Source organism: Danio rerio, chromosome 18 (genome assembly GCF_052040795.2).
Source record: "Danio rerio strain M-AB ecotype USA chromosome 18, GRCz13ab, whole genome shotgun sequence".
In the NCBI taxonomy this organism is placed as follows: Eukaryota; Metazoa; Chordata; class Actinopteri; order Cypriniformes; family Danionidae; genus Danio; species Danio rerio.
This window is the reverse complement of record NC_141038.1, coordinates 3,897,501-3,922,875: the sequence shown is the minus strand read 5'-3', so window position 1 is coordinate 3,922,875 and position 25,375 is coordinate 3,897,501. Positions and strand designations below refer to the sequence as shown.

General features: G+C 35.6%; 1 protein-coding gene across 5 annotated transcripts in view; it reads right to left on the bottom strand.

The window, feature by feature from the left end:
• Nucleotides 1–2,726: 2,726 nt before the first annotated feature.
• capn5a (calpain 5a) overlaps nucleotides 2,727–25,375 on the bottom strand; it is a 56,586-nt gene continuing 33,937 nt past the window's right edge. The window contains exons 4-15 of one of the 5 annotated variants that reach the window (XR_015514362.1): nucleotides 25,115–25,323; nucleotides 23,926–24,118; nucleotides 21,064–21,257; nucleotides 19,056–19,133; nucleotides 16,846–17,041; nucleotides 16,442–16,555; nucleotides 12,202–12,398; nucleotides 9,342–9,463; nucleotides 8,040–8,176; nucleotides 4,650–5,095; nucleotides 4,075–4,480; nucleotides 2,727–3,681 (exon numbers count right to left, since the gene is read on the bottom strand). Coding sequence is in view for 1 of the 5 variants with exons in the window: in NM_001080007.1 (NP_001073476.1) it covers nucleotides 4,913–5,095; nucleotides 8,040–8,176; nucleotides 9,342–9,463; nucleotides 12,202–12,398; nucleotides 16,442–16,555; nucleotides 16,846–17,041; nucleotides 19,056–19,133; nucleotides 21,064–21,257; nucleotides 23,926–24,118; nucleotides 25,115–25,323 (1,623 nt within the window). In the remaining 4 variants the exon portion in view is untranslated. 5 annotated transcript variants of the gene reach the window in all.

Sequence of the window (25,375 nt, the reverse complement as noted above, 5' to 3'; positions counted from 1 at the left end):
ACACACACACACACACACACACACACACACACCTGATTTATAAATTGTACACACACTATATATATATACACACAACACACACACACACACACACACAAATATAAACACAGAAACACACTACGCGCACTCACAAACACACACTCAGACACACCACACACATAAAACACTCTCATACTTACCACACACACACTCACTCACTCTGCACACAAACAAAACACACATATAAATTGTACACACACACTATATATGTGTATGCACAACACACATACATACACACACAAACACACACAAATATAAACACACAAACACACTACGCGCACTCACAAACAGCCACTCAGACACATCACACACATAAAACACTCTCATACTTACAACACAAACACACCTACACACTCACTCACTCTGCACACAAACAAAACACACATGTAAATTGTACACACACACTATATACATACTACATACAACACACACACAAATATAAACACACTTCGTGCACTCACAAACACCCACTCAGACACACCACACATAAAACACTCTCATACTTACAACACAAACACACCTACAAACACTCACTCACTCTGCACACAAACAAAACACGCATATAAATTGTACACACACACACAACACAACACAACACACGTAAAACCATGACAAACATACATATAGTACATACAACACACAAACAAAACAAACAAACACACACACACACACACCACACGCATATATACACTCTTAAACATACACACACTCAGACACACACACCACACACATAAAACACGCACGCACATACCACATACTGTATCTAGAACACAAAGTCTCACACACACACGCACACACACACAAATATATAACAAACACAAACAGACACACAAACAAACACACACATATATATATACACACTCTTAAACATACATAAACTCACACACACACACACCACACACATAAAACACTCATACATACAACACACACCCACACACATCCCACATACAGAACACAAAGTCTCACACAACACACACACACACACAAATATATAACAAACACAAACAGACACACACATATTTACACTCTTAAACATACACACAATCACACTCACACACACCACACACATAAAACACTGATACATACAACACACACCCACACACATCCCACATACAGAACACAAAGTCTCACACAACACACACACACACACACAAATATATAACAAACACAGACACAAACAGACACACACATATATACACTCTTAAACATACACACACACACACCACACACATAAAACACTCATACATAGAACACACACCCATGCACATACCACATACAAAACACAAAGTCTCACACAACACACACACACACACACACACACACACACACACACACACACACACACACACACACCACAAATAAATAACAAACACAAACAGACACACACATATATACTCTGAAATACGCACCCACACACACACACACGCATACACACACACACACAAATAAATAACAAACACAAACAGACACACACATATATACTCTGAAATACGCACCCACACACACACACACACACAGGCATGTTTGACAGATAACATTGAGTGGACTGAAGGGAAAGAGCGCTGAATGCAGATGAGCAGGCAGTATTTCATGGCTCTTGAAAAGGTCACTGTTTACGGCCCGTTTGACTCCACAGATGAGTTTTACTGCAGTGAAACCTGCAGACGACAAGCTGATTTCTGCACAATCACAACATCAGTCTGCTGCTGTACGCTTACACACACTTTTTATGCAGGTCTGCTATGTTCATTTCTACATAGAAACAGTACGGGACAAAATATTTGACCGTGTGCGAGAGAGAGTGTTTTATGTGTTGTGTGTAAGTTTGTGAGTGTGTTATGTGTGAGAGCATTATATGATTGTAGTTTGTGTGTTTGTGTGTGTGTGTGTGTGTGTGTGTGTGTGTGTGTGTTATATGTGTGTGAGAGACTGTGTTGGACATATTAAGCTATGTTAACCATATGCTAAAGCATACTAGCAACATATGTAAGCTATTTAAGGGCTTAAAACATGTTATCAACATATCAAAACAAGCTAAAACATGGTTATTCAAGTGCTAAAACATGTGATCAATATATTAAAATACCAAAAAATGGGCTCAACATACTAAAATACTGTAACCATGAGCTAAAACATACTAGCATCATGCTATTTAAGTGCTAAAACATGCTATTAATATACATTAATATGCTAAAGATGTGAAAAACATGTTAAGAAACAAACATGCTAGCAACATGCTATTAAATAGTGGCAAGACATCTAACAAACATGATAAAGCATGCTAGCATGATATTAAAACACTAAAACATACCAGCAACATGCTAAATTATGTAAAAAGAAATGCTAAGTGTTCTAAAACAATGTTAAAACATGATTGTAACATTCCCAAAGGCTCTAAAATGGCTAGAAAATATACAAGTAGTGTGCTAAAACATGCTAGCAACCTACATTTACATTGTGATCTACTTATTTACTTCCTTTTATTTAGTTTATTTATTATTTTTTGCAAACTTTCAGTCATTTAAGCATCTATTATATAGTAAAATATATACATTTTGTTTTAAATAATACCATTAAATTTGCCTAAATTACTAACTAAAACAAAACAACATCTGTTGCATATTCATGGGATAGTCATGCATGCACATATTACAATATTGAAATGTGCTCAAATGAAAAGAAACCTGAGCATTCAATTGGACTTTATTTCATACGGCGAAATAGTGAGAATAACATAACATACAAAATAACACACAGATCACAGAATATAATGAAGATATCTTTGGCTATTTTACCTATTTTAATAAGGCACATCAATTCATCAGTAAACAACAACATCAACGGAGGAAAAAAACATAAAACTCAGAATGAAATGGCGCAGATGTAGTGAAACTCTCATCTTAAAAGTGTCTTGGCGTTTTATATTGAATGAGAGCAGAATATTTTGGTTTTTAAAATACGCAGATTTACATCTTTCATCTGTTGATATACTGACACCTGGTGGACATACCTGCTCATTACAACACATGGATAACAATCGCTCAAATGGCAGCCGACTTGTAAACATTAACAACATAGTAATAGTCAAATAGTAAACATTAACAATATGCATAATAAAAAACTTAATGTTTAAAATCATAATTATACATGGCTCTAAAACCGATTTACACTCCTCATGTATCGGCTCTTCTTTCAACGATATCTTCCATGTTATAAATAAACTCTTGCTTCTGGTAAAACACGATGTTGTTTCATTAAAGGCACGTAAAAATCAACACGTGGACAACAATATGGCAAATATATTTAAGAAATGCCCACCATATTGAATGATTTCATGTAAACAGAGCATGCATTAGAAGCCCTTCACCCTGAAGTGTATGTTTGGCAAATGAAAGAATGGTTTATAATGGCATACAGAACAGAAATGCATCTGAATCAGCATACTTTGTGAATGCATTTACTGCATGTTACTCATATACTATTATATGATGTCCTAAAATACCCAGATTGTTGAGACGAATACAGTGGAAAGCACATAATACCAGAAAATGAGGGATAGTTCACTTAGAAAATGTAAATTGTTATTATTTACTCATTGCAGAAATGCTCGTTTTTGTTTTGTTTCTAGTCTAAATATACACACTGCAAAAAATGCTTTTCTTACTTACATTTTTTGTCTCGTTTCTAGTCCAAATATCTAAAAACTCTAAAATCAAGCATAATTTAACGAGCAAAACATACTGTCTTGTTTTAAGATATAATATGCCAAAATTAAGTGAGTTTTTCCTTAAAACAAGTTAAATAATCTGCCAATGGGGTCAGCAAAATAATCTTATGTCAAAAGGAAAAACAAGATTATTTTGCTGACCCCATTGGCAGATTATTTAACTTGTTTTAAGGAAAAACTCATTTAATATTGGCATATTATTTCTGAAAACAAGACAATATGTTTTGCTTGCCTAGAAAATGCTTCTTGATATAAGAATTTTATTTATTTGGACTCAAAACAAGACCTAATTAAGAAAAGCAGTGTACAACTTCTTAAATCAAGAAGCATTTTCAAGACTAGTAAAAACTTTGGGTTGTTTTCACAAATATTGAGACAAAATGAAGTTTTGATTTGAGTTTTTCTTTAAACAAGTCAAATAATCAGCCAATGGGGTCAGCAAAAATATCTTGTTTTCACCTTGAAATAAGATTAACCTATTGGCAGATTATTTGGCTTGTTTTATGGAAAAACTCACTTAATTTTGACTCATTATTTCCGAAAACAGCACAATATTTTTCACTTATCTAGGAAACGCTTCATGATTTAAGAGCATTTAGATATTAAGAAACAGGACAAAAACTCAAAGAAAAGCATTTTTTGTTTCTTTCTTCTGTTGAACACAAAAGAAGATATTTTGAAGAATGTTGGAAACTGCTACCCATTGATTTGATACTATAGATGTCTATAGATAACCATTTCCAACAATCCCCAATAAAACAGATATTTGGACTAAAACCAAGACAAAAACTTGAAGCATTTCTGAAGTGCTCATCTGCGGTTTCTTCTGTTGAACACAAAAGAAGATATTTTGAAGAATGTTGGAAACTGCTACCTTTGATACTGTGGATGTCAATGAATAAGCGTTTCCAACAACCTACAATAAAATAAAATAATCTATTTTTGTTTACGACAGGAAAACAACAACTAATAAAAGCTTTAGCATACGTGAACAGTCATTACTTGTACATTTTAAGTGAACTGTCCCTTTAAGAGAAGTAAACAGGTACATTTTGCATCCAAGAAACATTCCCGAGAGAAAAAGAGCATTATATGCGTGATGCAGCACGTGAAGTGTTTTACCAGCAGAGCAGAAGGTGCTGACGGTCAGATGTTGGTGAGGACGTCGCTGGTGGTCAGGCTGACCGACAGCAAGCCCGGGAGATCATTGTTTTTGCGGCTGCCCTTATCCTGCAGGCGGAGGGTGTGAAGCTGCTGCAGGTCAGACAGGTCGCCGTTTAGAGTCACCTGACCCATAAACGAGTCACTCAGGAGGTTCTTGTTGTAGATCTGACGGACACAGCGGAAATATAAACTTAAAGTCTGTGTGAACTGAAAGAGACTAATTTCACTATGCTGATGTACTTGTAACTGAAACAGAATATTGAGTAGGGGGCCGGGCTTTCTTTTTGCATATCATTTTCTCATAGCAAACTAACAGTAAGAGAGGCGTGGTTAAAAACAGTGTGGTACTGTATCAAGGTGACATCATCAGAGAAGGACTGCCACTCCAAAGGCACAAGCTAATGCTCAGATTTGATTGAAGTGGATTAAACTGCATAGATTAATTGTGTGCTAGCAAAAAAAAATTAAATTTTGATTTCATACTGACTCTAAAGTGCCCTACTGTGACGTTTTAAAAGTTTCCTATGTTGTATCAGAGATCTTCTACTGTTGGTTTACATCCATTCAATGATATAAGAAACTATTTATTGGCTAATAGTATTATATTCGGCATCAGCTCATCTTTTCTCACTGTGTCAGAAATGCTTGGTTCAAGGATTTAGTTATTCTAAACCCCGCCTTTCCAAGAACCTATTCTTTTCTGATTGGTCAGATCTGTACAAGTCAGTTGTGATTAGTCAAAACCTGACAGCCTATTCTGCTCTAACTGCTTAGATCTTGACAACATGGCTGTGATTTGTCAATACCCAAGAGCCAACTGTGCACTGATTGGTCAGATAAGAAGAAGTAAGTTGTGATTGGTCAAAACTTGAGAGCCCACTCTGATCTAAATGGACAGATTTGAAGCAGTTGGTTGTGATTGGTCAAAACTTGTGAGCCTACTCTGCCTGAAATGTTAAGCAAGTTGTGATTGGTCAAAACCTAAAAGCCTACTTTGTTTTTATTCATCAGATCTAGAGTTGTAAGTTGTGATTGGTTAAACTTGAGTGCCTATTCTGCTCTAATTGGTCAGATCTAGACAATTTGATTGTGATTTGTCAAAACCTGAGAGCCTACTCTTCTCTGATTGGTCGGATAGGGAGAAGTTGTGATTGGTCAAAACCTGAGAGCCTACTCTTCTCTGATTGGTCCAATAGGGAGAAGTAAGTTGTGATTAGTCAAAACCTGAGAGCCTACTCTTCTCTGATTGGTCCAATATGGAGAAGTAAGTTGTGATTGGTCAAAACCTGACAGCCTATTTTGCTCTAACTGCTTAGATCTTGACAACATGGCTGTGATTTGTCAATACCCAAGAGCCAACTGTGCACTGATTGGTCAGATAGGGAGAAGTAAGTTGTGATTGGTCAAAACTTGAGAGCCCACTCTGATCTAAATGGACAGATTTGAAGCAGTTGGTTGTGATTGGTCAAAACTTGTGAGCCTACTCTGCCTGAAATGTTAAGATCTGGGGCTGTTTGCTGTGATTGTTCAAAATGAGTTCATTCTGTCTAATTGGTCAAATATAGACAAGTCGGTTGCGAGTCGTCAAAGCCTACTCTGCTTTAATTGGTCAGATAAGGAGTAGCAAGTTGTGATTGGTCAAAACCTGAGAGCCTACTTTGTTCTTATTCATCAGATCTGGAGTTGTAAGTTGTGATTGGTTAAACCTGAGAGCCTATTCTGCTCTAATTGGTCCGATAGGGAGAAGTTGTGATTGGTCAAAACCTGAGAGCCTACTCTTCTCTGATTGGTCCGATAGGGAGAAGTTGTGATTGGTTAAAACCTGAGAGCCTACTCTTCTCTGATTGGTCCAATAGGGAGAAGTAAGTTGTGATTGGTCAAAACCTGAGAGCTTACTATTCTCTGATTGGTCCAATAGGAAGAAGTAAGTTGTGATTGGTCAAAACTTGGGAGCCTATTCTGTTCTAAATGGTCAGATCTTAAGCAGTTACGCCCTATTCACACGGGGCTTCAGCGTCAACGCTTGACAGAGGGCGTGTCTGAAGTTGGAGCTGAAACGATCGTCATAGAAGCGTCAGCCAATGAAATTCAGTCAGCAATAGGCCACTGTCTGAGCTGGTGTATTTGCATACAGCGATCTGATTGGCTGACGCTTCCGTCTGCGCTTGAAAAGTTGAGCTGGTCCCAACTTCTGCAGCGAGGAACGCTTCTGAAGCGGCGCCGACGGATCCACAATGCAGTTCGGCAACGCCTGACGTCACCCATTCAAAGTGAATGGGAAGCGTTGACGCTGACGCCCCGTGTGAATAGGGCGTTAGCTTTGATTGGTTGAAACATGTGAGCCTCTGCCTGGAATGCTAAGATCTGGGGCAGTTTGTTGTGATTGCTCAAAACATAAGAGCCTATTCTGCTCTAATTGGTCAGATCTAGACAAGTCGATTGTGATTTGTCAAAACCTGACATCCTACTCTGCTCTGATCGGTCATATATGGAGAAGTAAGTTGTGATTGCTCGAAATCTGAATGCTTACTCTGCTCTGACTGGTCAGATATGGAGTAGTAAGTTGTGATTGCTCAAAACATAAGAGCCTATTCTGCTCTAATTGGACAGATCTACACAAGTTGATTTGTCAAAACCTGAGAGAATACTTTGCTCTGAGTGGTCAGATCTAAAGCAGTTAGTTGTTATTGGTCGAAACCTAAGAGCCTACTCTGATTGGTTAGATCTGGAGCATTCAGTTGGGATTGGTCAAATCTAAATGTGACTACCATATTTGGATCTCAGCCTCCAAAGAAGTGACACTGACCAAAAATAATAACTTGAATGAACAAGTCAATGAATCACTCATTCATCAATTTTTTCCTATTGTTGAAAATAAATATGAGTTTATTAAACCCCCCAAACAATAACCCAAATTTTGTTTACAGCTCAAATTAAGTGACCAACTCATTTTTCCACCAAGAATAAATGTGAATGCACATGCAAATTGACGTTCGCAGTCCACATGCCAAACAGTAATACAGTAGTTTGAGAAAGCAGACAATTAACAGGAGAGAACAATGCCTGATTAGATTCATTCAAACAGTAATGATTAATAATAGAGCATCACCTGAATGCGGATGGGCTGTTTGGGCTTCTTCCTGTAGAAAACAGCCTTGACGTCGAAGTCTGGACTCTGTGTGTCTTTGTGCACCGGAGAGCGAACCTTCTCTCCTTCACAGCTGATGATGATGTACGGGTCAGACGCTGAAACACACACTCAAACACATCAATGCATGCCACTCATTTTTCATTTAATACAAAAGAAAAAAGATGAAAAATAAATACAATTTCAAATGGTCAACAGTTTAGTCTTGAACGCAAACATAAATATTCAGTTTCCAGCATTGACTGATCTGCAGTTTACTTCATTTGTTAATTACAAACCAAAAACCAGCAGTTTGCTTCTAATTTAGAGGATTCACACATGAAGAAGTACATTTATACTGTTAACAAACACTACACTACCTGTGCAAAGTCTTGTCACCTATCCAAGTTTTAGGAACAACAAATAATAACTTGACTTCTAGTTGATCATTTGGTATCAGAAGTGGCTTATAGGACAGACAAAGACCTCTAGATTAGGCTTATTTTACCAAAATAAAATATGATCATGCTCAATATTAATTATTTCATTTGGACGGTAAGCTCTGACTTTGCTTAGACAAAAGTTTTGTCACTGAACAGAAATAATGTCCAGTATAGAATATAAAGTCATGAATGAATATTGTGTGTGGCTCCATCATGAGCTTGGAGGACTGCATCCATACATCTCTGACATGACTCAAATCACTGATTAATAAAGTCATCTGGAATGGCAGAGAAAGCGTTCCTGCAGGACTCCCAGAGTTCATCAAGACTCTTTGGATTCATCTTCAACGCCTCCTTCATCTTACCCCAGACATGCTCAATAATGTTCATGTCTGGTGACTGGGCTGGCCAGTCCTGGAGCAGCTTGACCATCTTTGCTTTCAGGAGCTTTGATGTGGAGGCTGAAGTATGAGAAGGAGCGCTATCCTGCTGGAGAATTGTCCCTCTCCTGTGGTTTGTAATGTAATGGGCAGCACAAATGTCTTGATACCTCAGGCTGTTGATGTTGCCGTCCCAGCTGCAGATCTCTCGCACACCCCCATACTGAATGTAACCCCAAATCTATCCATCTATCTTGGTCAAAGTCAAAACATTTATCTGTAATGAATATGTCGGATCAAAATATTTAAGTTTAAAGATAGTTTTTGTTAATGTCTCAGTATTTATTTATGCGTGTGACATAATTAAAGTCATCAATTAGATTAACAGCCACATCATGTAATTAATTAAATAAAAAACACGTATAGATCAACAGCCCTGATTAGACCGTGATGTTTCTTACATCCATCTCCATCCAGAGCCTTGAGTCCATCTGCTCTGATAACATGAACCTGGGTCACCAGTTTAGGATACCCACAACAACTGGTCCAGCACGTCTGCGGTGGCTCGTCTACTGTCAGCTCTCTGAACAGACACACAAACATACACACAGACGTGTTTAAATTTACGGTCATGCTTTTCAAAGTATCAAAACATAACAATAATAACTAGATAGTAAGTTTGAGGACAAACTTTATGGTGGCTTGAGGATGCCTGTTGGAAGTAGTTTATTTAGTTTGAAAAAGTAATAAGTTGGCTAAAAGAATGTTTAAGATCCCTGCAGTCAACAATACAACCACTTTAAAGACTGAAACAAGCCAGTAAAAAGATTTAAAGTTGATTACTGTGTCTGAGGTTGGCAATAGCATGGTACTAGCATGAGTTAACATGATTCTAGCATGAATTAGTAAGATTCTAAGAAATTAGCATGTTACTAGCATGATTTAGCATGCTGTTAGCATATTTATAGGATAAAATAGCTTGTTGCTAGCATGTTTCTAGCATGAATTAGCAAGTTGTTAGCATGATTTTAGCACAAATTAGCATGTTGTTAACATGATTCTAGCATGAATTAGTATGATTCTAAGACATCAGCATGTTATTAGCATGATTTAACATGCTGTTAGCATATTTATAGGATAAAATAGCTTGTTGCTAGCATGTTTCTAGCATGAATTAGCATGTTGTTAGCATGATTCTAGCAAGAATTAGCATGTTGTTAGCATGATTCCAATATGAATTAGCATGTTGTTATCATGTTTCTAGCATGAATTAGTATGTTGTAAGCATGATTCCAACATGAACTAGTATGCTGTTAGCACGATTCTAGCAAAAACTAGCATGTTGTTAACATAATTCTAGAATGAATTAGCATGTAACTAGCCTGATTCTAGCATGAATTAGCATGTAACTAGTCTGATTCTAGCATGCATTAGCATGTAACTAGCCTGATTCTAGCATGCATTAGCATATAACTAGCCTGATTCCAGCATGAATTAGCATGTGCTAGCATGTCACTAGCAAGATTCGCATGTCAGTAGGATGTTAGAATTTTTTGTATGTGTTAGAATAGCTAGTCACAGTCTATAGGACAGTTTCTAGGGTGCTGGAATTGGTTGCTAGGGAGTGGCTAGTAAGTTTAAAGGTCATCAGGGATTGGCTGCTGGCTAGACTGAGTTGAATGAGGCCAGACTCTAGTCTGTAGGACAGTCTGATACAGAGTTATGAGCTCAAACTTTGGGCCAATATTAAGTCAATGGGACTTTTGGAAATTTTCTGGGTCATTTTTCGGAAAACTGAAAGTCGGATCAGTTAGAAAAGATATAGCAACCCGAGTCAGACCAGTTTGAAGGTTTGACGAAAGTTTAAAGGATATAACTTGAAAGGCTTAAGAGGAGATACACTTTAAAATTTGTCTCAGAAGACAGAAGAAGAAGAACTTTATGAAGAATATCAGAATGGTGTCTTTCTCAAGCCACCATAATAAAACCTATGACTGCTAACATTATTACTAAATCACTGATGGTCCCACAAAATATATTACTCACAAACGTACTTTTCATTTTTAGGTAATTTAACAATAGGTATTTATAATTCACTTTCCTTGAATACTGTGAAAAAATGCAACGGTTCTGTGTAAATCAATTCAGGGAAGCAGAGAAATTGCATCTTTTGTTTATAAATACAAATATATTTTGCTGAATAATTCTAGTTTTCAACTAAAGAAGCTTACATGTGCCAAGACTACCGTGAATTATTGAGTGAAATCAGAAATTAGTCAGTGACAACATATTAAAACGTTAATTTGAAAATTTTGATATACAGTTGAAGTCAGATTTATTAGTCCCACTGTTAATTTTTTCCCCCCAATTTCTGATTAACGGAGAGCAGATTTCTTCAACACATTTCCAATCATAATAGTTTTAATAATTTCTAATAACTGATTTATTTTATTTTTGTCATGATGACAGTAAATAATATTTGACTAGATATTTTTCAAGACACTTCTATACAGCTTAAAGTGACATTTAAAGGCTTAACTAGGTTAATTAGGGTAACTAGGCAGGTTAGGGTAATTAGGCAAGATATTGTATAACAATGGTTTGTATCATTGGACTATCGAAAACAATATAACTTAAAGAGGCTAATAATTTTGACCTTAAAATGGTTTTTAAATATTCAAAACTGCTTTTATTCTAGCATAAATAAAATTTAAAAAAAGGCTTTCTCCAGTCTTTTAAAGAAAGTTTTGTTTGTTATTAAAATGCCTAAGTATGTGTCTTTTGGCCATCTTCGTTTTAAAATTTAAAATAATCTATATTGGATTTAAAGTAGCATTGAGTCAAGTAATTACATGACTTTTCTCACAGTAATTAGAAAAGTCAATTAAATATAACTTTAATGATGTAATTATTACTACAGATTTAGATTTTTTATCTCTTGTTTTTTAGTCAAAATATCTAGAAATTCTTAAATCAAGAAGCATTTGCTAGACGAGATAAAAATATAGTCTTGTTTTCAGAAATGATGTCAAAAGTGGGTGAGTTTTTTCTTAAAGTAAGCAAAATAATCTGCCAACGGGGTTAGTAAAATAATCTTACTTCAAAGAGAAAACAAGATTATTCTTCTTATCCCACTGGCAGATCATTTTGCTTGCTTTAAGGAAAAACTCAATCTTGACATCATTTCTGAAAACAAGACTATATTTTTATCTCGTCTAGAAAATGCTTCTTGATTTAAGAACTTTTAGATATTTGGATAAAAACTTGAAGTATGAAACTGCAGTGTAAACAGACACTGGTCTCTCTAATAATGTGCTTTACTTGCAGTCTGAAGGCACATCAGTGAAGATACGCAGCAGAAAGTCGCCCTGCATGCCCGGGTCAAAGGTGGAAGGCACGATGACGTAGCGGCCCTCCTTTAGGTCCTTGCGCAGAAACACACTCCGGGAGTTGATGTAGATGGAGCTGCCCACTGATTTCTGGATGGAGTGCATGCGGTATATGCGGTTCAGCTCCACCTGACAGAAAACACAACACGGTCAAACAGGCGAGCGCTCAAACTGTGCTGTTTCTGTCAGCCAATGAGAGTTTAAGTTCCATGTTGGAATATCTAGCCAATTCCATGCGTGTTCAATAAGAAAAGGTCTGGAGATGGTTTTCTTCAATGCCAAAAATATTAGTCATTTATTAGATACAAATGAATAATTCGATGACATGCAAAAATGCTAATTAGTATGCACAGCACTCACCCACAACATTAGAAGTTCAGTTAATATATGACCCTTACATGACCAATACAAATAATTGTTTGATTAAAAGAAAAAGAGACAAAAATAATAAAAAAAATGATTTGTATTATCCAACATCCAATTACTGATGCCTTTGTGATAATTGAGTATTGTGAAGTTTGAATTTTTTAATATGAAAAACCCCTTGAGATGTATCATCTCATTTTCAATGGGGTCCCACAAAGTATTGCAATCACATACTAGTAATAAAATAAAATAAAGCACAAGAACATAAAAGAAAACACACAAAAAAGAAACAACAACAAACAACAAACACAAAGATTATCAGAGAAAAAAACAACAACACAAAAATACAGATAGGTGAATCCCATCACAATATATAAAATATATAATATATATAAATTTATACAAATATAAACAATAAATAAAACTAGTACAATTAAGGCTGGACGATATGGCAAAAATTTATATTTTGATATATTTCTTAATTTCGGTCGATACAATATAATTACGATATCGATTTTAAAAAGCCAGGAGAAAACTGGCAGGACCGCACACAATAGATGTCCGTACCCACAAATGTCAGCAAACTGAATTTGCTAAATCTATAATACCCCCAGGCTCTTACAACCTTTTTTATTTTTTTTTTATAAAAACAGTACAAAAAAATGAATGTTCACTTTTTATTTGAATTTAGCCTTTACGAACAAGAAATGTAAAATAAACTATCAAATAAATAAAACTCTCAGACTCAGCTTATATATATATATATATATATATATATATATATATATATATATATATATATATATATATATATATATATATATATATATATATACGCCTGACGTCACCATGAACGTCACCAAAAATCCTCTACGAAGCGATTGCAAGCTGTGCAGAATGCAGCGGCGAGGCTTTTAACTAACACCAGTAGGAGGTCACACATTACTCCTGTGCTTAAGGCACTTCACTGGTTTCCTATTAGTTTTAGAGTAAATTTTAAGGTCATTACATATAGAGCTACGGCGACGCAGTGGCGCAGTGGGTAGCACGTTTGCCTCACAGCAAGAAGGTTGCTGGTTTGATTCTCGGCTCAGGTGGCGTTTCTGTGTGGAGTTTGCATGTTCTCCCTGCGTTCGCGTGGGTTTCCTCCGGGTACTCCGGTTTCCCCCACAGTCCAAACACATGCGGTACAGGTGAATTGGGTAGGCTAAATTGTCCATAGTGTATGAGTGTGTGTGTGTGTGGATGTTTCCCAGATGGGTTGTGGCTGAAAGGGCATCCGCTGCGTAAAAACTTGCTGGATAAGTTGGCGGTTCATTCTGCTGTGGCGACCCCAGATTAATAAAGGAACTAAGCCGACATGAAAATGAATGAATGAATGAATGAACATATAGAGCTCTGCATGGTCAAGCAGCCCTGTATATTTAAGATCTTTTAAGCAGTCACTCTTGTAGCCGGTCTCTTAGGTATTCTGGCAAAGACCTGTTAGCCATTCACAGAAGTCGTCTAAAGACTAAAGGTGACCGTGCTTTCTGTGTGGCGGCCCTATGGTTCTGGAACTCTCTCCCGATAGCACTGAGAACTTTGGGATTGACAGTTGAACTTTTTAAAAAACATTTAAAGACACACCTGTTTGGTCAAGCTTTTAATTGACAGTATTAGTTTTCTGTCTTTTGGATTTTTAATTGGTTTTAATATGTTTTAACATGTCTTCTTTTATTGTCATGTGTTCTTTTAGTTACTTCCAGCCTCCACTGGTGACTGAAGTTCTGCACGAGACTTTTGGCCAGCGGAGAAATTAAAATGGTCGTGCCCAACTGAGTCTGGTTCTCTCAAGGTTTTTTTTTCTTCACTCCCATCAGGTGAAGTTTTTTTTCCCTCTCCGCTGTCGCCACTGGCTCGCATGGTTCAGGATTGGTAGAGCTACGCATCGATGAATTGGCTCTTCAGTGTTTGAACTCTCAGTAATGATTAAATCACACTGAACTGAGCTAAACTGAACTGAACTGAACTTAAACACTAAAAACTGAACTACACTGTTCCAGTTACTATGACCATTTATGTGAAACTGCTTTGACACAATCTACATTGTAAAAGCGCTATACAAATAAAGCTGAATTGAATTGAATTGAATTATTTTCTCTTATTGTAAAGCACTTTGTGACTCAGGGCCCTATCATACACCCGGCGCAGTGTGGCGCAAGGCGTGACGCAACAGTCTTTTGGTAGTTTCAGCTTGGCCCAAGAGTCGTTTTGAGGAGTTGCGCTACGCTGTTTATATAGCAAATGCATTAGCGCTTATATGTGCGCTCATAGGCGTTCTGGTCTAAAAAGGAAGGTGTTCTGAGGAGCACGGCTGGCGCGTTGCTATTTTGAGAAACTATAATAGATTTTTCATTAGACCAAAACTAACCCGGACTAAACTCCAGCGCAGAGTTGCACCTCGCTTACACACTGCTTAATACGCACAAGAGAGCAATAGCCAAATATCTTTACATATTAAAAAAGTTAAATATTAAGGATATATATAGGATATAATAAGAATAGATATAGGATATAAATATAAAGGATTAAAATATTACAAAACATATTATTTTCTAGCCTACATAAATATGAAAAATCACTGCTTTTATGTCTTCTTCATCTCGGGAGGCTTTTTCAGTTCATTCATAACAATTTGTTTTTGTATAATGTTATTATTATTAGCAGTATTATTTATTATATCCATATTTATATTTGTTTTATTAAAAACAAGCTTAGATTTGCCCACCTGTCAGGTTTTAGACCATATGGGGCACAGCATGTGTTTTAGGATATAACTCAGGTTTTTGAGCACATTTTGTTATAATTGTTCATTTATTTGTTTGCTGGAAATAAAAATTGAATTTAGAAATAGCTTTGAAACAAATCTTTGCGCTTAACAAACAAAATTAATTATTTATAGACTAATTGATGTCTGTGCGTAAAGGTTTCCCTATCCAAGAGCGAATGTGAAAGTGATCCAATATCTCTCATTCTCACGCAGTAGATGCTCTGTTTAACAGTTTTCTATATAACTGTAAACTGTTTGCTTGTGAAATGCTCAGTTTTTCCACTTAGACTTACTTTGCGTCCTGTAAATAGCGAATGCACTTATGGCGTGACGCAGCTGGCTCTTAAAGGGAATGGGAGATGAGACTCCCTATAAACATTCTTTTGTTCCTTTTTCAATTAGGTTGATCAACGAGCAAGCAAGGAAGGATGGTCAAAGACTAAGATAACAGGATTGGTTTGCACAACAGAGGGCAGTGGGGCATATGGTACTTTAATTATTTTATTTTTTTATAAAAATTTTATTAAAATTACTGATTTTATGGAATCATATTTATCTTAGGAGGTATTTTAGGATTAGATTTTAATGTGTATGTATGTTACATGTTGTCTTGTTAGTGTCGATGTACAGCAGAACCTTTTTTTCTAAAACAAATTTCTCCTACGGGAGACAATAAATTTTACCTTGACCTTGACCTTGACTCTGATTTGTTTATTCTCAAAACACACCTATAACTCATTAAGAAAATAAACTCAATAAACCTTGGCGCAAAGCAGATTTTCCCGTCCGTAAATTAGCAAAAATGCGTTCTGACACGCCCTGAAAGCGTTTGCGCCCTGCGTTTTGCGCTCTGTGCATGGATGGTCAAAATAGAGCCCTCAATGTCTGGGAAAGTTGCTATATAAATAAACATTTACTTTACTTACTGCCTCCGCCTTGTTTTGATCAAGTAAACCTGTGATAAAGTACTGTGGATATAACAGAACAGACTCACTCTTTGTATGTCGAAGCCGATGGCCATGTTTTCTCCTTTAGCTCGAGCTCTCTTGTCCTGCTGCTGTAAACAGATCAAAACCTCGTCCTCAGCCTTCGTCACGTCAAACACGTACTGGAAAGCACAAAAATAAGATGCGCATTGGTGGATCTGATCACAAGTGGAAGATACAACGTACAGGTGTAAATGGAGTATGACATATTTCATGCTTAGTCCATTTTGAGCACACACAGATGTAGAAATGCAAGCAATCAGACTGCTAATTACAGTTTAGACACTTTTACTGTGTTCAAACAGACAGAAAAGGCAGACACTTGAGTTGGGAAAAAAATAATAAATAAAACAAGCCATAAACACACTCCAGTATCAGTACACTGTTGAATCGTCATCATGGTCATCATCACCTGTGGGTTCTGCAGGAATGTGGTCTTGTGGTTGATGCAGCCTCCGCTCCGGTTCCTCAGCGGGTCATCATGGCGGCTCCAGCAGCCCCGCATCACTTCCTCCTCCCAGGTCTTATGGATGCTCAGGTATGACGTGTTGATCAGACGACACAGAATCAAGTCTGTGAAATGCTTGCAGAAGTCATCGAAATCCATCCTGACAAAGACCGAAATTAATAAAGCATGAGTAATCAATGACAGGACTGAGCGTTTGATGGAGACTTCCATTATGCGTTTAGGGGTTTTCAAGAAAAAAGGCCCGCTTTTAAAATCTTAAATATACTTTTGGTTGGGCAGCACAGTGGCTCTGTCGTTAGCACTGCAAGAAGGTCGCTGATTCGACTCCTTGCTGGGTCAGTTGGCATTTCTGTGTGGAGTTTTGCTTGTTCTTCCGGTTTCCCCCACAGACTAAACACATGCACTATAGGGGGGATTGGATAAGCTAAATTGACTGTAGTGTATGAGTTTGTGTGTGAATGAGCGTGTATGGGTGTTTCTCAGTACAACAGAATAATTGGCGGTTCATTCTGCTGTGGCGACCTCTGAAATAGAGACTAAGCTGAAGGAAAATTGATGAAGAAAATTAATAATTCAGGTTTAAAATTAATTTAAACTAAGCAAAGCATCCATGACATACTGTTAATTACAACAGATAGTTGCAATGACAGCAATTTTAATACATTTTCTAATATTTATTATTATTATTATATTATTATTTTATTTGTTTATTATATTACTATTACAATCATTATTATTATTATATTTAATATAGCTAATTTATTCATTTATTTATTTTTATAATTACTTTATTAGTATACTTTATAATTAGTATTAAAATGTTATAAAAATTATTAAATTTTCTACTTTACCCTAAATACAGACTTGACTTATTGCCTTTTTTGGTTTGGAAATTGGTTTCATGTGTATGTATTTATGCGTGTATGTGTATGTGTGTAAATATAATAAATTATTTCATTGTATTATTTTTATTTGTTTTAGTATTTCCTTGTCATTACCTTTCAGTTTTTCCTCTTTATTGACACTATTGTTGTTAATGCTGGCACTATTATTAATACTATTATTTCACAACCTATTTATTGGTTATTACATGTATATCTGTGCACTTTGCTGTATGCTGTTTGTCTACGGCATGTTTTTCTGTGTTCGAAAAATACAAAATAAAAATAAAAAATTTGATGGAAAAAGATTACATTTTCAATGAACAGATTATTAATGTTAGATTTTTTTTAATTATCAAAGAAAGATTTAACCTATAATAATAATAATATTAATAATAATAAGCAATATTATAAATTAATATTATTTTATTTATTTTATACATTAATTTGGTATAGACAATTAACAAATTAACAATATAGTTTAATTAATAATACATTGTTAATAAGAATAATGATGACAACGATAATAATAATAAGACAATAAAAAGACAAAAATAATAGGTTTTATGAAAGATTAATAACTATTTTCTTTTGTACTAGAAAAAATATGTAACTGTTATATTAATATATAACTTATTATTCATTCATTTATTTTCTTTTCGGCCTAGTCCCTTTATTAATCTGGGGTCGCCACAGCGGAATGAACCGCCAACTTATCCAGCATATGTTTTATGCAGCCCATCTCTGGGAAACATCCATACACACTCATAGACTACGGCCAATTTAGCTATATCCAATTCACCTGTACTGCATGTCTTTGGATGTGGGGGAAACTGGAGCATCCGGAGGAAACCCACGCAGGGAGAACATGCAAACTACACACAGAAACACCAACTGACCCAGTCGAGACTCGAACCAGCGACCTTCTTGCTGTGATAACTTATTATAATATACATATTATATTGAATTAATAAGATATATATTGAATGATATTTTTCTGCTCCTGTTAAGACTATGCATGCCAGATAAACACATTTACTAACATAAGACGCAATCATTGACAGGACAGAAGAACTAATAGAAGTGCTTTAACTAAAATGATAGCATCACATTCCTGCAATTAAACCATTTATAATCCCCTACAGACAAGCTAAAACATAACAGCTTTCCACTTTCTGCGTAATCAACAGGATGTCAGAGAGAATCTCTTTGTCTGTGCAGATTTGATTATGATTTAAATGCATAAAGTGTTGATAGAGAGTTGAATCTGACCAGAACTCTCCGTCGTCCTCCACGGTCACACCCAAACGCTCCCGCTCGCCTTTACTGACCCGCTTCCACTCCTCTGAGCTGCACACACACACACACACACGACACACAGACACACATAATAATAAAAATAATGGGCCAGCAAAGAATGAACAAAACATTTAGTGCATTTTTATGATGCTAAAAATGTTTTCCCTCCAGCAGGAGGCAGTATAATCACACTAACACATTTGAACATTTACAACTGAACTCACAACATTTGCGGTTTGAAACAAAGTGCCTCTGTGTCAAAACTTATGGTCAAAACACACTCATCATTTCCTGTTTGCGTTGTTCCTCATGGGTGAGTCATGCACTGTGGACAATAACTTCTACACTTCAATCCTTTTAGCAGTTTCTGATCTACATTGTTCTCCACGCTAGTTTATCACATCCACTGGAAATGTTAGTAGCTATAAGATGAAGGTGGTCGACCGGCAGTGAATACATATAAATAAAACTAGCCAAAGCCAAAATGATTCTGATATATGATATAGAAGTACTAACAATACTAATAATACTATTAATAATAACAGTAATAATAAAAACAACAAAAATATTAATTATCATTATAATAATAATAACGACAATAATAATAATAATAATAATAATAATAACAAAAATATTGAGAACAATTTTAACAATAATAATAATAATTATAATAATAATAAAAATAATAATAATTACAACAACAATAATAATAATAATAATAATAACAATAATAACAAAAAATATATTAATTACCATTATTATAATAATAATAATAACAACAACAACAATAATAATAATAATAACAATAATAATAACAACAACAATATTAAGAACAAAATTAATAATAATAATAATAATAATAATAACAATAATAATAATAATAACAACAACAATAATAATTACAACAACAATAATAATAATAATAATTACAGTAATAACAACAATAATATTAATTATCATAATAATATTAATAATAACAATAATAATATACACATATTATTAATAATTAAACATACATACAGACATACATGCAAATTATTTTAGATAATATATGTCTCACACGTTTATGTAAACTATGTTATATTTCAGATAACTAAAATTATTTTCGTTTTATGGATTTATTTTAAAATATTATATATATATATATATATATATATATATATATATATATATATATATATATATATATATATAAATAATATATATATAACGATTATAACAATAACAAAATATATACACACACACACACACATACATATATATATATATATCATCCAAATAAAACAAAATAAAGATTAAATAAGAAATAATTTCTAAAAAAATATGCAAAAGCTCAAACATTATTTACTACGAGCATTTAATTATTATTTTAGTATATTTATATTTTGAATTTTTTGTTTATGCTTTCCTACTTTTAATACTTCAGTTTTTTGTTAAGCCAATATTTTTTACTTGCACACCTTATACGAGCTTTTCCCCAAATTTTATTTAAACAAATGTGAACAGTTTGACTTTTAGGTACAGGTATTCAGTATTTGTGTGCATTGTAGCCTTAATTGTGTTTTTTTAAGGCTAAAACTTGTCAAAATACACTTCTGTTTGCGTGTTTTACCATGCTTAAGTCATTACGAACAAAAACTTAGACACTTCAATCCTTTAAAGCAACGTCTGATCTACACTGTTCTCCTCGCCGCTGTTTATCACATCCGCTGGAAATGTTAGCATTAAATGAAGGTCATCTACCAGCTGGGAAGTGTGTTTACATGATGATCTGAAGAGCTTCTGGTGCTTTAAAGCAAATTATTTACATCAGGGAATTCTGGGAAAAATTCCAGTTCCGACTTGAGCCTTGTTTCCTGTCAATAACGCACTGAAAACTGATGTAGTCCTGCATATTTCAGCTCTGCAGGTTGGCATTTGCAGGTGTGTGTGTTTGTGTGTGTGTGTGTGTGTGTGTGTGTGTGTGTTTGTTAGTAGTGACCTGTCGCTCCAGGCCCCGTTCCACTCTCTCTGGCCCCATGGATTCCTCATGCGAATCATGGATAGTTTTTCTGACTTGAAGAAGGCCAGTAGGCCGGAGCCCAAACGCACTTTGCGCACATCTGTGACGGCGTATGCGTGACCTTTGACCAAACCACAGTCCAGACGCGCCTCCATGTCTGCCTGAGTTGTGGCCTACAACACAAAAAACATGTATATGAATTTAATCCCAGAGTTATTTGCTGTAATTCAATTCTGCAAATATGTTTACTTATTTAAAAAATAATTAAATGATATTTATATATATATATACATATAAATAAATAATGTAATAATTTTTTAATAAGTAAACATATTTGCAGAATTGAATTACATATATATTATATATATATTTACATATATATTATATAATTGCATATTATATATATATATATATATATATATATATATATATTAGTGCTGTCAATCAATAAAAAAAAACTAATTTCGCACTTTTTAAAAAAAAAATTTATCGCGATTAATCACATTTAAAATACTGAAAGTTGTAATTTTGCCTATTCAAATGTAAAATTCATGTAAACGCAAGACAAAAATTATTTAAATTCAAAATATAATTGTTTATTAGAATTTTTGTTTAACTTGTAACACAGATTTCTTCATGTAAACAACAAACCCACAATAAACCATCAAGATCCTGGCTTGACAGCCATATTTATTACAGAAATTAAAACACAGGCATGTTAATGCGATATCAATTTTAAAACAATCAATGCCAATAAAGAAAACATTGATTTCCATGTTGGATTCTAAGTGGACTGCAAAAAAAATGCCAAAATACAGGAATTGCAGATATGGAAAATGAAAAATTATAATAATAAACTATAGAATACAAACTGTTGCACTCATTGTAAAGTTTTATTGCTGTGAGTTGAGAACATTAATTATAGAGTAGAAACAATTTTGCTTAATCCTCCTTTACATTCATCCAGTTGCTATAAGACTAGGAGTATCCTGCAAGTGCACAGAGACTCCCAAATGCCCGCAAATGAATGATAATCTCTCGTAAACCGGTCGTTAAATACATTGCACACCCCTCTCCCCTGCATCCCTCCTAGCTCTTCAGGTAGCTTATGTCGCGCGCAACTCAACCCCACCGTCCTTCAGGTACGTCTCGCGCGTACACGCCCCTACTCAGATACGTCGCTCACTCCACCCCTGACACCCCTCAACGAGCCTGACACAGACACACACACACAATGCGCTGGAGCAACTCGCGTTCATCAAATTTGCTTAAACTAAGCGTCCTAAAGTATTACTGTATTTCACAAGGATTCTGACACAACAACGCGAAGCATACGCTTTCGTTGCGTTTAATGAGGAAACACGCTAAACTTGGAGGGCTCATGCTGAAAGGCAGAGTAATGCCCTGTCTTTGACAGCTCGCGACTTCACCAGAGACTTTCTAAGTACATTCACATAAGACACCAATACTCTGATATTAATATGATTCAGATTAGACTCTTATTAAAAGTCTACCGTGTAGCCTAAGCAGCGATTTTATTACCTTAAAGGAACACAGAGTCACGAAATGCGGAGGATTTTCTTTCTGTTCGCCATGCGGTATCAACTTACAACAGAAGTCGAAAGTTTTGTTTTATACTGAAACTTGCCTTCAAAAAGTGCTTCCTCGGTCTTATACACATTTCTTGCATGTTGAACACGTCCACCACAACAGGAAGTAAAAAAAACCTGCAACTGCGTTAATTGCGTTATTTTTTTTTTTACGTGTTAATTATTTAAAATTAATCGCATGCGTTAACGCACTAATTTTGACAGCGCTAATATATATATATATATATATATATATATATATATATATATATATTTATATACACACACACACATTTATTATTATTATTTCTCATTACAGTTTACACTTCCTACTCTTCCTCCCTGTCAGATGTCCGAATATGTGTCTACGTAGACACTCACCGGCCACTTTATTAGGTACACCTGTTCACGTGCTCGTTAACGCAAAATTCTAATCAGCCAATCACATGGCAGCAGCTTACTGCATTTAGGCATGTAGACATGGTCAAGACGATCTGCTGCAGTTCAAAGCGAGCATCAGAATGGGAAGGAAAGGGCCAGCTATTGGTGGAGTGGAGAGACAGTGGTTGAGAGACAGTGGTTGAGCCAATTCAGTGGATGGGGATGTTTGGGAGGCCATGATGGATAAAGGCCAATGGAGGGATTTTGGCCAGGACACCCTGTTTCATCGGGTTTAGTTTGACTTTCAATCACACAGGTTGTAATTTTTGTGCCTTAATTTTACCCACAATTCTGCAAATTTGTACACTAAAACGTCAACTCATTATATAACAAATCTTTTTCTTGCACTGAATTTCTGCTCATTACATTTATTCATTCATTCATTCATTCATTCTCCTTCGACTTAGTCTCTTATTTATCAGGGGTCGCCACTGCAGAATGAACCGCCAATTATTCCAGCACATGTTTTACACAGCGGATGCCCTTCCGGCTGCAACCCAGTACTGGAAAACACCCACATACACTCATTCACACACACACTCATACACTGGGCAATTTAATTTACCCAATTCACCTACAGCGCGTGTGTTTGGACTCTGGAGTTTGGGGGAAACCGGAGCACGCGGAGGAAACCCACGCCAACACAGGGAGAACATGCAAACTCCACACAGAAATGCCAACTGACCCAGCCGGGACTCAAACCATGGACTTTCTTGCTGTAAGGTGACAATGCTAACCACTCAGACACCGCACCGCCCCCTCCTCATTATAGTCTAGTATTATAATACTGCTCTAGAACAGACACACTCACTCTGATGGAGCAGCTGATGAGGCCTCCTCTGTTGTGGACCTTCAGGACTCGATCAAACAGCTGATGCCGAGCCTCTTCATCCTGAGCAAACTTTCCTTCCAGCAGATCCATGGGCTCAGAAACACCTCCGGTGAAGTCCACCAGAGCATCTGCCGTGTTTCCACCATCCAGAGCCTCATAACAGCCACACATCCTGAACAAAACAGCAACAAAGATCAACAACCAGCAGGTTTCTTAAGAAAGAGCCCGAGAAGCTTCAGCAATGGGGCTGCTGAATGCTTGATTCTGATTGGCTGGTGAGCAGTCTAAAGTGTGCCATTATTTTCAGATAAACCTACAGTTAAAGTAGTTCCAACCACTATGAAAGCGCCATATTACTACGCTGAAAGATTTTAGTTATTTCACCGCCACAACAGGCAAATACTCTAATCTGATTGGTTGATGAGCATTCTAAGGTGTGCCGTTATTTTCAGATAAATGTACAGCTAAAGTAGTTCCGGCTGGCTGAGCGCATTACAGCTCCATATCACTACACCGTTTGATTCATTTCACAGCTCATGGCTGATGAGCATTCTAAGGTGTGCTGTTTTTATTTATTTAATTGAAATGATTTAATTAATTAAATAATTTGATTGTTATTTAATTGATAAAATTTTTTATTAAAAATGTACAAAAAATTATATATATATATATATATATATATATATATATATTTTTTTTTTTTGCTTTTTTTATTTATTAAAATAAAATAAATAAATTATTTAATTTAGTTTAATATCAATAAATATTTTATTATTTATGTGTGCATTTATCTATACATTTTTATTGAAATATGAAATTGTTATTGAAGTTATTATTATGCAATTATACAATTATTATTGTAATATTATTATTATTATTATTATTATTATTATTATTATTATGCAATTATGCAGTCTTTCTTCTATTTTAAATGTTTAGCAACAAAACCTCTTTTTGGTGGAAGCAAAAATAAAGTGGCTGTATGAGTCTTTTAATGCAAATGAGCTGCTACTTCCAGGCCTCTCCTAAAAGAGGGGGAAACCTGTGCAGCGTGTGCCTCTAAAGTACATGCAGATGTCTTGTTAATTGTTGCCAGAGATTTAAAGTCACTGCTAGTTTAAACAGATGTGTTTATTTTTTTTCTGGACTTACGGTTTCTGGCACTTACTTTGCGTAGGCTTTCTCCACCAGAGCACTCCAGAACTCATTACTGTCGTTGGAGTGGCAGTATATGAGCTTCCCGTTTGCGGTTGGCAGTCGGTCATCAATGACAACGTCGACCCAATCTCCAAAACGCCAGAACCGAAAGTGAAAAATCCCAGCATAGCTCTCCGGTTTATTCTTGTCCCACTCCTGGTCCTTCCAATCCGGAATGACCTTTAAATAGATGAAAAACTGCTTTTTAATAACTGGACTAAATCTGACAACT